Source organism: Staurois parvus, unplaced genomic scaffold, assembly GCF_062004578.1.
Source record: "Staurois parvus isolate SC_StPar_1 unplaced genomic scaffold, SC_StPar_1.0 ptg000887l, whole genome shotgun sequence".
NCBI classification, from domain to species: Eukaryota; Metazoa; Chordata; class Amphibia; order Anura; family Ranidae; genus Staurois; species Staurois parvus.
The window spans coordinates 505,493-522,980 of NW_028318683.1; the positions used below are offsets into that span (position 1 = coordinate 505,493).

Sequence of the window (17,488 nt, forward strand, 5' to 3'; positions counted from 1 at the left end):
GCCATTTGGTCTACTATGCTCCCATGCTCCTGTTACCAGTTCCTGTTAATATTCTGTTGCTGACCTGATCTGCCTCAACACCGCCTGTACCGGCCCCTGGCTTGTTCCTGCATTGCGCTTTTGCCTGCTCCTTCTGCTAATCCATCCTGCTGTTACTTTGGCCTGATTCCTGACTACTCTCCTGCCTGCCTCCTGAACCTGATCTTCTCGCTAAATGCTGGCCTGGACTGTCCGACTCTGTCTTGTGCCTATCCTTAACCTGCACCAGTCCAAGGGCGGACTGACCATTTGGAAACTCGGGCACTGCCCAAGGGCCCAGGGTCAGTAGGGGGCCCCATGAGATGCCCCTGGTACCTTGTTCATAGGCTTTTTTGAGTTTGGGCAAGGACACAGGGGCCCCATGATCCCCTATTGCCCGGGGGCCCCATGAGTTGTCAGTCCGCCCCTGCACCAGGCGATCTGCGCTCTTCACTGACTCTAGTCCTCCTGCCAACGTTTCTGGTCCTGCCATCCCTGCATTCCAGACACACACCAGGATCTGCCAGCGAGATACTTACTGTGCTCCAGCATTCCCTGTCACCTTACCAGACACTCCAGAGCCAGGGCTGTAAGAAGCCTTAATGCTTCAGACTCCACCACCATGTACCTCTGTGACCAAGCCCCGATGGGCGGAGCGAAACACACCAGTGGGCGTGGCTAGTGTGGTGCTGAGGCCACTCCACACATACAGCACACTGGACTCCTGGGGCTGGTCATGAGTCTTATCTCATCCACCATCAGATAACGTTACACTATCCCTGTAAGAAGGTTAAACCCTACCTCTCTGCAATCTATTAATTTTCCCCAACCCAATACTTTAAAAAAAACTTCTTTCCCCTAAAAACCTAACAGCCTACACTGCCCGCCTCACTTCCTGCTTAGAGTAGAAGCTGAGGGCAGCAGGGGCCATAGACTTCTTCCGCCGTCAGTCAAACTTCTGTGAAGAGGGAGCGGGGGCATGGCTTACCAGCACTGTGTGTGTCTATGGGTGCACACAGCTCAGCTTAGGAGTGCACGTGCATGGGTGCCTCCTTAGTACCTGGCTTGCTACAGGAGACATTCCAAGGAGAGCGGAGCAGATAGCATTGACGGAGACTGCCAGAAGAGGTGGTAAGTGACATTTCTGTGCTATATTGTTGCACGGAGCAGGTAAGTATTACCTCTTTTTATAAAAAAAAATGATTCAGAGTTTAGTATCAATTTAAGTTAACAGAAACATACTGATGTTACTAAATTTTGCCTAGACATCAATGACCTCTGGTCATCAAAGGATTAGCACAGCTATAAATAAATATATGAGTACAGGTCTGATTTAGGATTTTTTTTAGGTCTTTTTACCTTGTGATCCTGGAGTATAGATGGGTTTGTCAGTCTGCACAAATATATATCCAACTTCATATGACACCAGAACAACTTTCTCCAGATCACAATCGCTGAACTTCACAGTGACAGACACATACTGTTTATTATTTCTATCTTTTTCCAGTTTAGCTGAAGGAATCTACAGAAAATTCAAACAAAATTCATTAAAAATTATGCTTTTATACTGTCCTATGCTCAGTTTTGATTTTAAGAGATCTCAACTTTGAATAAAGTGATTCTAAGAGAATTTTTACTTACGTGCCCTGTGCAATGGTTTTGCACAGAGCAACCTCGATCCTCTTCTTTTTGAGTCCCCCTCCAGTGAACCCAGCTCCTCCCACTGCCGAGTGCCTCCAGTAGCAAGCCTCTTGCTGTGGGGGTACTCGAGTAGTCTTGCTCTTGAGCCTTGCTCTGTGTTTCTATTCGCTCTCTCCTCATGGGGTCACTGGCTGTGATGGACAGCAGCAGCAGGACACTAACAATGGCTCCCGCTGCTGTGTGAGCCAATGAGGACAGAGAGATCCAGGAGAGCTGCTGCTCTCGTGTACATTGCTGGATCGAGATCGAGCTTAGGTAAGTATAAGCCAGGGCTGAGGGGGGATCTGCACCCAGAAGGTTTCTTACCTTAATGCATAGAATGCATTGGGGTAAAAAACCTTGAGCCTTTAAAAAGTAATTTAAAGTGTACGCCTGGGAAAAATAAAATAAAAAACATATACAGGGCATCTCTATAATACATGCACATTGCCTAATTCACACCAGCTGCTGTGTTACAACATAGCGGCTGGTGTCCGGTGCCAACAGGTTGGATAACTACTATTTTTTTTGGGGGGCGGCACAGTGGCTTAGTGGTTAGCACTTCCGCCTGGCAGTACTACAGTCTTGGTTCAAATCCCAGCCACGGCACCACCTGCCTGGAGTTTGCATGCTCTCCCTGTGCCGGTGTGGGTTTCCTCTAGGTACACCGGTTTCCTCCCACACTCCAAAGACATGCAGGTAGGTTAATTGGATCCTGTCTAAATTGTCCCTAGTAGGTATGAATGTAAATTAGGGACCTTAGATTGTACACCCCTTGAGGGTTAGGGACTGATGTGAATGTACAACATATATGTAAAGCGCTGCGTAAATTGACGGCGCTATATAAGTACCTGAAATAAATAAATAACTACAGTGCTGATGTGTTGACTGCGGCACATTACGCTGTTCATATTTTTTTAAACAAACTTTATTGAAATGTCACACAGTGACATTTCATGAACTACTTCCCCACAACCACAGAAGTTGTACTGTGGGCGGGTGGCAGCTGCAGGCCGTGTGGTTTTGGGGCGCTCATGCTCGCGCACTCTGCCGCCCATTAATCGGACACAGCACAAGTTTGGCAGCTGTTTTCAGCCAATGATGTTGGCTGAAGTCAGCTGATCGACTGTGGCCAATCATGCAAAGAGTTCTGTGATTTCAGCAACACAGCACTCTGTGTACTGTGAACAGCGATCTGGCGGTTTCTTTTCCTTGCTTTGCTAGATAGCCAAACAACCAGATAGTTAAGTAAAAGTTAACTTACAACAACTTATAATGCCATCAACAACTCTGCCCCGAGTTACATCACTAACCTGATCTCAAAATACCAACCAAAGTGTTCTTCCCTTCCTCCCAAGACCTCCTGCTCTCTATCTCCCTTGTCATCTCCTCCCATGCTCGCCTCCAGGATTTCTCCAAAGCAGCTCCCATCCTCTGGAACTCCCTTCCTCAATGTGTCCGACTATCTCCACTGTTCACTTTTATATGATCCCTGAAAACTCATTTCTTCAGAGAAGCTATCCTGCTCCCAGGACGTCCCTAGGGTTGGTGTCACCCAGTGCACTAACACATGGTGTCTCCCTTCCGACGATTCCTGCAGGATGGATCAGATCTGCAGATTGAGCAAAATGGATCGGAGTCCGATCCATTATGCTCTCCAATCCGCAGATCCAATCCATCCTGCGGGGATCGTCAGCTTGCAACCTATATGGGGTTAACTGACCTCTCCACAAGCTCCACAAAAAGGAAAGTTTTAAAGCAAGCCGTCGATCCCCGCAAGATGGATCAGATCTGCAGATTGGGGAGCATAATGGATCGGACTCTGATCCTTTATGCTCAATCCGCAGATCCGATCCATTTTGCGGGGATTGACGGCTTGCTTTAAAACTTTACTTTTTGTGGAGCTTGTGGAGAGGGTCCATTGTCACCCCGTGTGATAGGTGTCACCCGATGCGGCGCGCATCCCCTGCACCTGCCTAGGGACGCCACTGCCTGCCCCCACCTAACGACCATACATGTATTTTGTCCATTAGCCAATCCCCCACAGTTATTACCTTTTGTATCTCTCGTCCCTCCCACTTAGATTGTAAGCTCTAATGAGCAGGGCCCTCTGAATCCTCCTCTATCAATTTTTATTCTAATTGTACTGTACTTTAAAGCACTGCATAAACTGTTGGCACTATATAAACCCTGTATAATAATAATATTAATATATGGTAATCATAATAATATCAGCACACATTATACATTGTCAGGCACATAGCTAACACTTTGATTGCCCCTAGATGTTAACCCCCCCCCCGAGAGTTTCATTAGCACTGTGACAGTGTACAGTATTAGCACTGATCACTGTATTAGTGTCACTATTGATGTCAGTGTCAGTCAGTGTACCTCCCAGACAGCATCAGCTACCGCCAGATTGTTCACCGCACTATCACTGTCCCACTTTACATGCTGATCACTGCCATTACTAGTATAGTGTCATAGCTGCCTAAAATCCAGCATATATACCTGTGGTGTAACTAGAACCTTCAGGGCCACAGTGCAAGAAACAATGAAGGGCCTCCCTGGTACCCTGGCCTGGGACCCTTTCCTCCGAGCCTGCTGGCGGAATGCCAGGGCCCCGGTCACAAGTACAACCTTTGTAACTCTAGTAGTTCAGCCACTGGTGTCAGTAGTTTTGTTTTTTTTTGTTATTTTTATTTTTTATCATTTTTTTTTTACAATATTATTTTTTTAATATCTTTACTTTTTTTTTAAGAGCCCTGTTGGGGGGCTTTGGTGAAATATTAGGGGTCTAGACCAGGGGTGGGCAAACTTTTTGACTTGAGGGCCGCAATGGGTTCATATATTGGACCCGGGGGCCGGACCAAGAGTAGATGAATGATGTGTATGTGTCATCCATAGTAAGTATAGTAATATTCCCCCATAGTAAGCATAGTAATTAATCCCCCATATAGTAATTCATCCCCCATAGTAATTCATCCCCCATATAGTAATTCATCCCCCATATAGTAATTCATCCCCCATAGTAATTCATCCCCCATATAGTAATTCATCCCCCATAGTAATTCATCCCCCATAGTAATTCATCCCCCCTATAGGAATTCATCCCCAATAGTAATTCATCCCCCATAGTAATTCGTCCCCCATATAGTAATTCATCCCCCATATAGTAATTCATCCCCCATATTAATTCATCCCTCATATAGTATTTCATCCCCCATAGTATTATTCCCCCCCAAGTAGTAAGCCAAGTCCCCCCTGTGTCAATTTACTTACCTTTGCTCCGCGCTTTCCTCTCACCGTGTTCCCGCGCCGTTCCGGTCTTCAGGGCGGACTGTGAGAGGAGCCTAGCTCCCCTCACGTTCATCACGCTGCCCCGCCTACACTCATCCTGACAGCCAATGTATCACGCTCCGTGGGCCGGATTAAAAGGTCCGCCGGGCCGTATACGGCCCGCGGGCCATAGTTTGCCCATTGCTGGTCTAGACAGACCTCTGATGTTCCACCTATGGGACAGAGAAAGTAGATTGAGGTCACTGCCCTCAATCTCCTTCTCTGCATCCTCAGCAGCACAGGATAAATGGAAAGGAAGAGCTCTGTACAGAGATTCCTATCCATTCATAAACTGAAGCATAGTGAACACAGTTTACTATTTTTTAGTTATGAATGAACAGAGTCAGCATGGATCACTAACTGTCCACTCAGAAAAGGAAGGGGCCGGTAAATGACACATGACAAATGACACATTTACTGGCCCCTTCCCCTTTTTCCATCCTGACATACGTTCATTCGTCATGGCCATCAAAAGGTAGAACGGAATCACAGGAGACTTCCAAGACTGTGCAATGGAAATGTTAGCTGCCATAAAAATAAATGTTATCAACCATCGCACAGGTCTTGGCGCCCCCTAGACTGGGTTGCCCAATAAAGCCTGCTGAGGGCTTTTCCTGAGAGAGAATAGACAAAATTGTATGTGTGTATACAGAACTGCCTGACTTTCAGGCACAACCACTAAACATGGAGCACTGTCCCTGCTTGGCCACAGCCACAAAAGCAAAGGGGTGAGGCATCTGGAACACAGGACGCCACCCGCACAGGTACCATGTACCATCTCAGGAGGACCTTATAATTTGCTTCTATCAATGATGTGTTGATGAGAGACTGAGAAGCATATTCAGCTAGTCTACCCCACTCAACCTCATCCATCTGCTCACCCAGATCCCTCTCCCATCTGTCCATGTAAGGCAATTTAGAGGAGTTGGAAGTTAATAGAACATAGATTTTAGATATAAATCGTTTCTGCTTATCATAGTTCTTACATAAACGTTCCATTGGTGTGAAAGCGGTCAGGTCTCCTGTGCGCCTTAGTGTCGCTAAGTAATGAGCTATTTGAATATATCGGTACATTTCCATGGATGGGAGCTGGTATTGATTCATTAAGTATCGTTTTGTCAGAGCACCCTTATGGTCACATAGATCTGCAATACGAAGAAGTCCTTTATTTGTCCACCAGTCAAAAGTACGTGGAATAAGACCCAGGACGAAAGTGGGGTTACCTAGTATTGGTGCCAGGGGTGTGTGGGGGGATTTAAAATTGTGTTGGGTTGCCAGTCTATCCCAGAGGTTAAGAGAAAATGATAACATTGGACAGAGTATGGTCAGTCTATCCCGCGCTCCTCAACCACATCAAATGGCTGATTTGTTTCATCAGGAGGGAAGAGGACTGAGAAGGTGTTTTATATATATATATATATATATATATATATATATATATATGGTTGTTGAAATCTCTTAGGCCTACTGCCTTAGAGAGTGACCATGTGGCTGAGTGAAGGCCTGGATTTGTGGAGCCTGGGGATTGAGAAGAAATGGATGATCTCTAGAAGTGACAAAGGCTGGAGAAGCTTGGATGTGAAGCTTGGACCTCATTGAAGTATAGAGTCTACTCCACAGGGTGCTGGCAGCTGATTTACCAAGGGCTTTACAGCTACAATCAAAGATTGCAAAGTCAGCTTCAAGTCTCTGTGAAGACTAAGTACTTTTGTCCTCTTTTTGGAGTCTCTTAGTTTATGGGTGTCCTGTGCCCTTACCTTCTCTCCCTGAAGTTTGAGTGGGAGCAATAATCTCCTTTTTGTTGCATCTTACAGGGACTGGTGCCCATCTGTTCATGTCCCACTATTGTGTAAGTAATCTACACTACGAGGTTAAATGTCAGCCCACCCTGCCTCTAGGGGTACATAATACAAGTTTCTGGATACTGCCCATCAAACCTATACAAGCTTTTTTTGACAGTAATTTTCCTAAGGATCCCAGGACTGCAGCCTGCATGGCATGAATGGGCTCTCGTGCCCGTGTAAAACGCGGCCTGCATGGCTGCATAGATGTGAACTGGGGGTTAAAGGCAGCTTCTCCTTATTTATGGGATTGAATTGGAGGTGGCGCCCCCACTCTTTTGTTTAAATTTTATAAACACGCTGTGTGTGTATATATATATATATATATATATATGGCTAGTATAAGCATTTATGACTTGGGGGCAGTGTGTACAGGGAGGGGGATAGTGTGATAAAAGGATCCCCCTGCATCATCCCTTATTACCTTCCATGTCCCAGACCCATCTCCCTGCTGCCACTCACTTCCAAGCTCCTTGAGCGCTTAGTTTACGATTGCCTGAGCGCCCACCTAATTGACAACAACCTCTTTGACCCAATACAGTCCGGCTTCCGTCCCCAACACTCCACCGAAACCCCCCTCCTCAAAATCACTAATGACCTACTAATCGCCAAAGCCAAAGGCGACTACTCTGTCCTCCTTCTCCTGGACCTGTCCGCGGCCTTCGACACAGTTGACCACCCCCTCCTCCTTAATAAACTACTCTCCCTTGGCATCAGAGACATTTCTCTCTCCTGGTTCTCCTCCTATCTATCCCAATGCTCCTTCAGCGTTTCCTACAACGGTGCCACCTCCCCTCCCCCTCTCTGTTGGGGTCCCCCAAGGCCCTGTCCTCGGACCCCTTCTCTTCTCCATCTACACCTCCCCCCTTGGCAAACTCATACATTCCCACGGCTTCAACTATCACTTCTACGCTGATGACACTCAAATTTACCTCTCCACCCCTCACCTCACCCCCACAGTCTCCGCCTGCATCACTCACCTCCTAAACGACATATCAGCTCCATTTCCTCAAGCTTAACCTCTCCAAAACCGAGCTCCTCATCTTTCCAGCTGCCTACGCCCCCCCCCCCATCCTATCCATCACTACCAACAACACCACTATCAATCCCGCCCCGCAAGCCAAAGTTCTTGGCGTCACTTTGGACTCAAACCTTTCCTTCCAACCTCATGTCAAATCACTTACAAACACATGCAGGCTCCACCTCCGCAACATCGCCAAGATACGCTCCTTCCTTACCCTAGACACCACTAAACTACTCGTACACTCCCTGATTATCTCACACCTCGACTACTGCAACTCCCTCCTCACCGGCCTACCCCAGTGCAAGCTCTCCCCGCTTCAGACCATCCTGAACTCAGCGGCTAGACCAGGGGTGGGCAAACTTTTTGACTTGAGGGCCGCAATGGGTTCATATATTGGACCCGGGGGCCGGACCAAGAGTAGATGAATGATGTGTATGTGTCATCCATAGTAAGTATAGTAATATTCCCCCATAGTAAGCATAGTAATTAATCCCCCATATAGTAATTCATCCCCCATAGCAATTCGTCCCCCATATAGCAATTCGTCCCCCATATAGCAATTCGTCCCCCATATAGCAATTCATCCCCCACATAGTAATTCATCCCCCACATAGTAATTCATCCCCCACATAGTAATTCATCCCCCACATAGTAATTCATCCCCCATATAGTAATTCATCCCCCATATAGTAATTCATCCCCCATAGTAATTCATCCCCCACATAGTAATTCATCCCCCACATAGTAATTCATCCCCCACATTAATTCATCCCCCATATAGTAAGTCCCCCATATAGTAAGTCCCCCATATAGTAAGTCCCCCATATAGTAATTCATTCCCCATATAGTAAGTCCCCCATATAGTAATTCATTCCCCATATAGTAAGTCCCCCATATAGTAATTCATTCCCCATATAGTAAGTCCCCCATATAGTAATTCATTCCCCATATAGTAAGTCCCCCATATAGTAATTCATTCCCCATAAAGTAAGTCCCCCATATAGTAATTCATTCCCCATATAGTAAGTCCCCCATATAGTAATTCATTCCCCATAAAGTAAGTCCCCCATATAGTAATTCATTCCCCATATAGTAAGTCCCCCATATAGTAATTCATTCCCCATATAGTAAGTCCCCCATATAGTAATTCATTCCCCATATAGTAAGTCCCCCATATAGTAATTCATTCCCCATATAGCAAGTCCCCCCTATAGTAATTCATTCCCCATATAGTAAGTCCCCCATATAGTAATTCATTCCCCATATAGTAAGTCCCCCATATAGTAATTCATTCCCCATATAGTAAGACCCCCATATAGTAATTCATCCCCCATATAGTAAGTCCCCCATATAGTAATTCATTCCCCATATAGTAAGTCCCCCATATAGTAAGTCCCCCCTGTGTCAATTCACTTACCTTTGCTCCTCCGCGCGTTCCTCTCGTATTCCCGCGCCGTTCTGGTCTTCAGGGAGGACTGTGAGAGAAGAGTTCGTCACGCTGCCCCGCCTACATCCTGGCTGCCCCGCCTACATCCTGACAGCTGCAGAGTCCTGACGCCCGAGAGGAGGGAGGGGGCGGCCATCCGAGAGGGGGGGCGGCCATCCGAGAGGAGGGGAGGGGAGAGGAGGAGAGGAGGTCGCCCGCCCGCCCGAGAGGAGGGAGGGGAGCGGGCGCCCGGCACACAGGAGAGCCGCATCTATTGTAAAGAGCCGCGGCTTGCCGACCACTGGCCTTGCGGGAGCCTAGCTCCGCGGGCCGGATTAAAAGGTCCGCCGGGCCGTATACGGCCCGCGGGCCGTAGTTTGCCCATTGCTGGGCTAGACTCATCCACCTCACCAACCGCTCCACCTCTGCCACCTCCCTCTGCCTATCCCTCCACCGGCTCCCGGTTGCCCAACGCATCAAATTCAAACTGCTAACCCTGACCTACAAAGCCATTCACAACACTGCCCCTGACTACCTCACCAACCTGATTCCGAAGTACCACCCTACCCGTGCCCTTCGCTCCTCACAGGACGTCCTTCTGTCTTGCTCCCTGGTCTCCTCCTCCCACGCACGACTGCAATACTTCTCCAGGTCCTCCCCCATCCTCTGGAACTCGCTACCCCAATCCATCAGATTGTCGCCTTCCCTCCTCACCTTCAGGCACTCCCTGAAAACCCACCTCTTCAGGGAAGCCTACCCCACCCTTACCTAACAGCCATCCTCCTTCATTCCTCCTACCACTCCATCCCCCACAGCCACTTCTTCCTGTACCACTACCCCCTCCCTCCTAGATTGTAAGCTCGAAAGAGTAGGGCCCTCTAACCCCTCGTGTGTTTGTTTTTGCTGTACTGTTTCATGTATTGTCCCCCCCCCCATTGTACAACGCTGAGCAAACCCTTTGGCACTATATAAACTCGATGTAATAATAATAATAATAATAATGTCATCCTGGTTCTCCTGCATGAAGGACTCGGTAGGATGGCTAGTGGGTGGATTTGGTGTGACAGCCAGTGGGGGGGCCCTGGGGGTGCCCAAGCCTAAAGCTGTGTAAGGGGCCCCAAAATTTCTGATGGCTGCCCTGCTGACCCCTCCAGGACAGAGTCACTGAAGCTGAACTAACATAAAGTAAACATAATGTATTCTGGTTCTTTCCTGACGCTCATTTACAGCAGGCATGTTTGTAATCGGTGACTCAAACGCATTTAAAATAGATATTGTTAAGCACCTAACATTTTCAGAAGGGAATTAGCAATGGCAGCCCTTGTAATTCGATCATGAAAGGTATCTTTTCAGCCCTTTTGAATCACTGCTCCAGAAAAAGAAAACATTCAGTATTCCTTATTTCTGTATTTGTTCCAGTTCAGTGGTTCAAGAAGTATTAAAGTGCAAGCATCAGCATGACAGCCAGGCAAGCGTTATTTTCAGAAGCAGGGGTCAAACATGGTAACCCTCACATTTTTGTCAACACAGGCAAGCCAGGGGTTTCCCGTTCCAGGATCCCGTTACTTGAATCTTTTGCCATAAGATAGCCTCACCACAGGACTGCAAATGCACTCCAGTATTGGGTTATATCTAGACCAGCTATAGACTAGCAGTTCTAGATGGACAGTTATCCCAGGGATATATAATGGTGATTTGGTGTCTCCACTCAATATCCTAAAGTGAGGAATAAACGCTTTAAATTTTTAGATTTGTAATGTGTCACGGATTCACCCACACGCCACGCCACAGCGACTAGCTAACCGAGGTGCGCACGTGCTGCCGTGACTTGGGGTAAGAGGGAATAAGATGGACTTAACTTTGAATATATAAAACAGTATATAAGACCGGCCGTGATACACTTTCACAGACCGCACTACCTCTTGGCCACCACCGGAGGGAGACTCCACTCCAATCCAGATGGCTAACCACAGACACACACAAGCAGACACAAATCTTACATACCATCTGGTGCACTATTAGGGTTGAGGAGCAGCCTAGCAATCACACACCCTTCTAGGATCCCTCCAGCTATCCTACAAGCCAGAACCCCGGTGTTATTCACTCTTCCACTGTTCACACACCCCCACACCAGACACACCACAAACGGTAGCTGGCTACCACCCAACAGTTTATCTGCATAACGGTCTGTTGGGACACCACACACACACAGATCTCCGTCTGGCAGACCTGTTACAATTTACAATTTGCATGCAATCTGCCAACACGCAGTGCAATTGCATACAGATTGGCAATCAGCTTGACCGAGTGTATAAAGACACTAAAATACAATACAATCTAATCTCTCCGAAGATATGAGCCCGTGCTTAAATACACAGAAGTCACTTATTAATTTTAAGATTTAATATCCAGAAAGTGGGCAGTGCATAAAATATGTACAAAGTATAAAAAATTATAAAAAATACAAGAAGACACACAGACTATTCACTATAAAATAAAAGGTAATAAAACAGAATAAAACTTTTACCAAGATTTACCCTGTGACTAGAGCAAGTCAGAGAGTTCGTAATCTGTTAGTCAATCGAACCAGCTCCATACAAATTACCATGTTCCAATATCAGGGTCCTCAATTTATGGGGATATGGACGTAGTCGGGACATTAGTCCTCGGCCAATTGACTCTGGGGGGTGTTCCTGTACCTGCCCACAGGATGTTCTGGGTGCTTGAATCACCAAGTCGGGGATTGAATTTCCGACACCAGCGCTTCAGTCCGATCGCGACAGTACCAATCATTGTTTCGCTATCGCACTCCAGCGCCACATAACCATTTCCTGCATTTTTCTGGCATTCCACATAGGCCACAAATATAGTTTTTATATGCCGATGTAGCCTACAGAGTGCCCCATCAGAAGGAAGTATTTTCATCTCTCTGCAACTAATATTTTAGCTTTTATGAGAGATGAAATCTACTCCTTTGATTTGTGTATATTTGTCAGGGCTCCCCAGACAGATCAGTGCCCCCCTGGTGTCATGAAGCCGAAACATCTGCGTTTCTCTTTTAAACTTCAGGAAGAAGGCAGAGTCTCATTACATATAGGTGACAAAATCTTATTAGCACCCAGGTGTCACTTCCAGCCTGAGGAAGCTCTGTCTCTTTTTAGATGCTAATTGAGGACCATATGCCTCTGCCTATGACTGAATATTTCTTTCATGATAAGGACTGAACTAAATTTACGATTACATATTGCTACAGGTCACATTTCAGCTACTCAAATCTGTACATTTATGTCACATAATGGAAAAAAGACATGAAGATACTTTAATTTTGTTTAAAGAAGGCCCTGAGATATGCCAAGATGGGTTAAGCTGGTGGCCTTGAGTCAAGATACTTCACTATTCAGACATTGATCAGAGCTGAACCTGCAGTCAGTTACACATGCAGGGTAATATTGTTACCTCGTTCAGATCCGTTTTCAGAATATCTGGAAAAAAGGAAGTCTTCCAACACCAGCTTAGTTTCTACTCTAAGATGTTGTGTGAAAAACAAAAGCCACAGCACAAATGGCAAGAATACAATGCTAATGGAAACCCAAGTTGTTTTTTTTAACAAACATTCACTTTTCAATACTCACTTTCATGTTTACAGTCCCCAGGAAGCCATCGTATTTTGAAAATGAGAGCATTTGCTCTGCTAAAATAATTTTTTTTTGTGGAAAATCCCAGATTGTGATGGTTGCCTCAGATTGCCAGGGAGAGCCATGGACAGTTACTACAAACATCTCCTCATTGTCCATATGCAGCACGCTGGGTGTAATCAAGGAACAACTGGAAGAAAGGGAATAGCTAAACACAGAATAGATGTGTTAGTGTCCAGCTGGATATAGAAAATATTGCAGAATGCTTTATCACAGCACTTAGTACGTTTTATTCAACATATTATTATTATTATTATACAGGATTTATATAGCGCCAAAGTGCGAAGAACAATAACCCACCAAGCAACAAATCAGAAATCAATTCTTAACTAATTCAACTACAATAAACTGAAATCCAATTGGATATAACGACTGCCCTTTCATTACAACGGATGTGTAGTGATTTTGTGTAAGTTATTTATTACTTATTTATTTATTGATGGGATTAAACAAAGCCTAATGTTTACAGAACTCAATAGCTCTAGCTGAAATTTACACACAATTGAATTATTCAGAGCAGAGGCTTCTGTGCTATGGGTGCACCATGTTTTCAAACATGTTGCTAGGTTAACAAAATCCAGAAAGTGTCACTACATAAAATAATTTGTATTTTTACATGTTTGACAAGCAGCAAGGCCATTTTTTAGTCTCTTGCAGAGCACTGCTGCTATCCAATGTCTATCAGATGTCTTCATCCCCCAATGAACACTGTTGTTCCAAAGCACAAAAGTTATGTAGTGGCTGGTGGAAGAAACTGCAGCATCCGATGGGGGACTATCAAGGTCCTACCTCTCCTTAGGGCTTGTGCTGCTTCGTGTGCTGGCATCCATCTTAGGTGTCTGCAAAGCATTGTGGGATCCTTTATGCTTTCAGCCCTCTGCGGCTCCTCCCCCAGGAGGTGGTGGCTTATCACATTTAAGTCTGCTGTTTGTAGCTGTCCATTGCATTTGTGTCCTGTCTGTTGCACAGCAGCAAGCTCCTGTTCAGTTAACTCATTGCTCTCCTGGATACCGACTCGGCTTTGGCAAAGACTCCTCCTGGCTTCTGACCCTGGCTCTGGCGACCATTCTTCCTGGCTTCTGACCCCGGCTCTGGCGACCGTTCTTCCTGGCTTCTGACCCCGGCTCTGGCGACCGTTCTTCCTGGCTTCTGACCCCGGCTCTGGCGACCGTTCTTCCTGGCTTCTGACCCCGGCTCTGGCGACCGTTCTTCCTGGCTTCTGACCCCGGCTCTGGCGACCATTCTTCCTGGCTTCTGACCCCGGCTCTGGCGACCGTTCTTCCTGGCTTCTGACCCCGGCTCTGGCGACCGTTCTTCCTGGCTTCTGACCCCGGCTCTAGCGACCATTCTTCCTGGCTTCTGACCCGGCTCTGGCGACCATTCTTCCTGGCTTCTGACCCCGGCTTTGGCTACGATTCCCGCTGGTTCTCGACTTGATTATCCTGGAAGACAACCTCAGCAGGAGAACTTCTGTCCTACCAACTCATCCGCTGTTGCTGTTGGACTTGCATAGACTCTTGCCTTGTTTCTGTGTAAATAAACCTACCTTTAATTGCACCTCCTTGTGTGTCTGGCTCCTCGCTCCCTGACAGGGACACACCCAGAAATGTTGGATAGCATCAGTAAAACATTTTATTTATTTATTTCAGGTACTTGTATAGCACCATCAATTTACACAGCACTTTACATATATATTGTACATTCACATCAGTCCCTAACCCTCAAGGGGTGTACAATCTAAGGTCCCTAACTTACATTCATACATACACATACTAGGGACAATTTAGACAGGAATCAACTCACCTACCAGCATGTCTTTGGAGTGTGGGAGGAAACCCATTCAGGCACAGGGAGAACATGCAAACTCCATGCAGGTGGTGCCATGGTTGGGATTTGAACCAACGTCCCTAGTACTGCCAGGCGGAAGTGCTAACCATTTAGCCACTGTGCTGCCCACATTTAAGACTCATGTTGCTAAGGCTCCGTTCACACCTAAGCTTTAGTTTGCTTTTTATTGCAGTGCTTTTCGAAGTTCATTTTGCATTTTTTCTACATGTGTTTTTGATGCATTTTTTTAATACGTTTTTGCCATGTTTTGTTCAGTTTTTTTCTTTTGAAGTGGATTTTTTTATGTTGCTGGGCAGAATAAAAATGCAAAACACAGAAAAAACGCATGACCATGCATTTCAGCAGCTTCTCCGTTGAACTCTATTGTAGCAAAAACGCTACTTTTTGCTTTTAAAAGAAGTCCCTGACCCTTTCCGAAAACACTGCAGCTCATAAAACCAAAGATGTGAACATGTTCCATAGGAAACCATGGTAAATGGACTGTAGTGCGTTTCTGCAAAAAGCATTAAAAGATGCATTGGTGTGAACGGAGCCACAGTGTTGCTTTAATGCCTTTGATGTGCATTTGAAACCCTATCTCACTATCCAAGATAAACAAAATTTGATTTTGAATTCTTAGTTCTTTCAAGCTAAAAATGTCTGGCATCCAGAAGGTGGTCTGATGATACTTACAACCTGAATGTGGAAGTCAAAGTCTGGAAGCATATCACCAGGATACACAAAACTCTGAACCACATGATGCCACAAGGAGAGCGAGCTGCTTCTGTGAGGCTGGACTTTACTATTACACAAGGTCAGATAATCATCGATGAGATAGAATAGCCCATGTGACCTAAAAAAGAATGAATATTGTCAATAGAGACAGAAGAAAAATGTTGAAGCAACAAAGGAAGCAGAGGCATCTCTATGAGGTGCAAAAGAAAAAAATGCAAATTAAAAATATAACACAAATAAAATATATATACATGTCGTTGTGGTGTGTCCATAATGCTAAAAATGATTCAGATTTCTAAATTATTACTAGCACCTTGCAAGTGGTTGGGTAGAACAAGCTGCTGAGCCATGATTTTACCACCCCCTGACCACACCCACTTAATCTAACAAAGAGGGGGTTGTACCAGGGGCGGACTGACCATTTGGAAACTCGGGCACTGCCTGAGGGCCCGAGGTCAGTAGGGGGCCCCATGAGATGCCCCTGGTACCTTTTTCATAGGCTTTTTTGAGTTTGGGCAAGGACACAGGGGCCCCATGATCCCCTATTGCCCGGGGGCCCCATGAGTTGTCAGTCCGCCCCTGTGTTGTACACATGCCAAAGTAGCAATGCTTTGCTTCATGACCATGACAAAAATTTATAGCCCATGTTGTGGGCAGTACCATTGAATGGGGCTGCACGGCAATTGCAATGCATGTAGTTGCTGCATGGTTGTGAGGGCTTTATGAGTTAAAACAGGCAGAGAGGAAAATTTCAGAAAGTACCGTACTGGGCCGGCATTTTTCATTGCTTAAAGTTTAAAAAAAAAAATTAAATAAAAATTCCTTTAAATATCATACCTGGGGGGGTCCCCTTAACCGCTTACCTGCCGCCGTATAGCAGATACTGCTACACGGCATCACGGGTGCACAAAATCACGTATATATACACGATTTTGCATAGCCGGGTAGGGGGCACTCACGAGCCATGCACACGCTCTACCCGCTCCGCCATTCGCGGCCACGGATGTCAATCACCGGGTCCCATCCAGTGATTACCTGCCAGCGCCGGTGATTACCAACAATGTTTACAAACAGTCTTCCTACCTGTCAGCTTGGACACACTGCTCTGGATGGCTGTACACAGCACAGCCATCCCAATCAGTGTGCTTACAGTGAAGCACAGACCCCCCCCCCCGCCCCCCCGTAAAACACTCCCTACACACAGTTAACCCTTTGATCGCCCCTCACAATAACCTCTTCCTGCCCAGTGCCATTAGTACAGTGTCAGCACTGTTTTATAGCACTGATCACTGTATTGGTGTCACTGGGGATGTCAGTGACACCAAGTTATTCCCCCCCCCCCCCGAGTGTCAGAATGTCCACCGCAATCCCGCTAAAAGTCGGTAATCGCCGCAATTACTAGTAGGAAAAAAAAATTCAAGTATCTATACCGCCATTTGTAAACGCTATAACTTTCACGTAAACCAATTAATTTACACGTATTGGGATTTTTTTTAGCAAAGACATGGAGCAGAATAATTTTGGCCTAAATTTATGATGACATTTGATTTTTTTTATTTTTTCACTGGACATGTTTAATAGCAAAAATTCCAAAATATTGTTTTTTTCTCAAAATTGTCAGACTTTTTTTGCTTATAGCGCAAAAAATAAAAAACGCACAGGCAATCAAATACCACCAAAAGAAAGCTCTATTTGTGGGAAAAAAAAGAATGTAAATTTCATCTGGGTACGGCATTGCATAACCGCACAATTGTCAGTTAAAGAAACAAAAGTGCATGGGGTTCCCCCTAAAAGCCCTACCAGGCCCTTTAGGTCTGGTAGGACTTTTAATGGGAACCCCACTCCTCAAAAATGGGGTGGGGGGAAAGTGTGGAGTCCCCCCTAAATTTCTACCAGATCCACG

General features: G+C 45.9%; 1 protein-coding gene across 1 annotated transcript in view; it reads right to left on the reverse strand.

Moving 5' to 3' along the window:
* The window catches only part of LOC149442412 (A.superbus venom factor 1-like), a 209,546-nt gene extending 195,693 nt beyond the window's left edge, over positions 1-13,853 (reverse strand). The window contains exons 1-3 of the mRNA XM_089656128.1: positions 13,813-13,853; positions 12,961-13,171; positions 1,378-1,540 (exon numbers count right to left, since the gene is read on the reverse strand). Coding sequence (XP_089512254.1) covers positions 1,378-1,540; positions 12,961-13,171; positions 13,813-13,853 — 415 coding nt within the window. The remainder of the gene's footprint in view (positions 1-1,377; positions 1,541-12,960; positions 13,172-13,812) is intronic.
* Between the last annotated feature and the right edge of the window lie 3,635 nt (positions 13,854-17,488).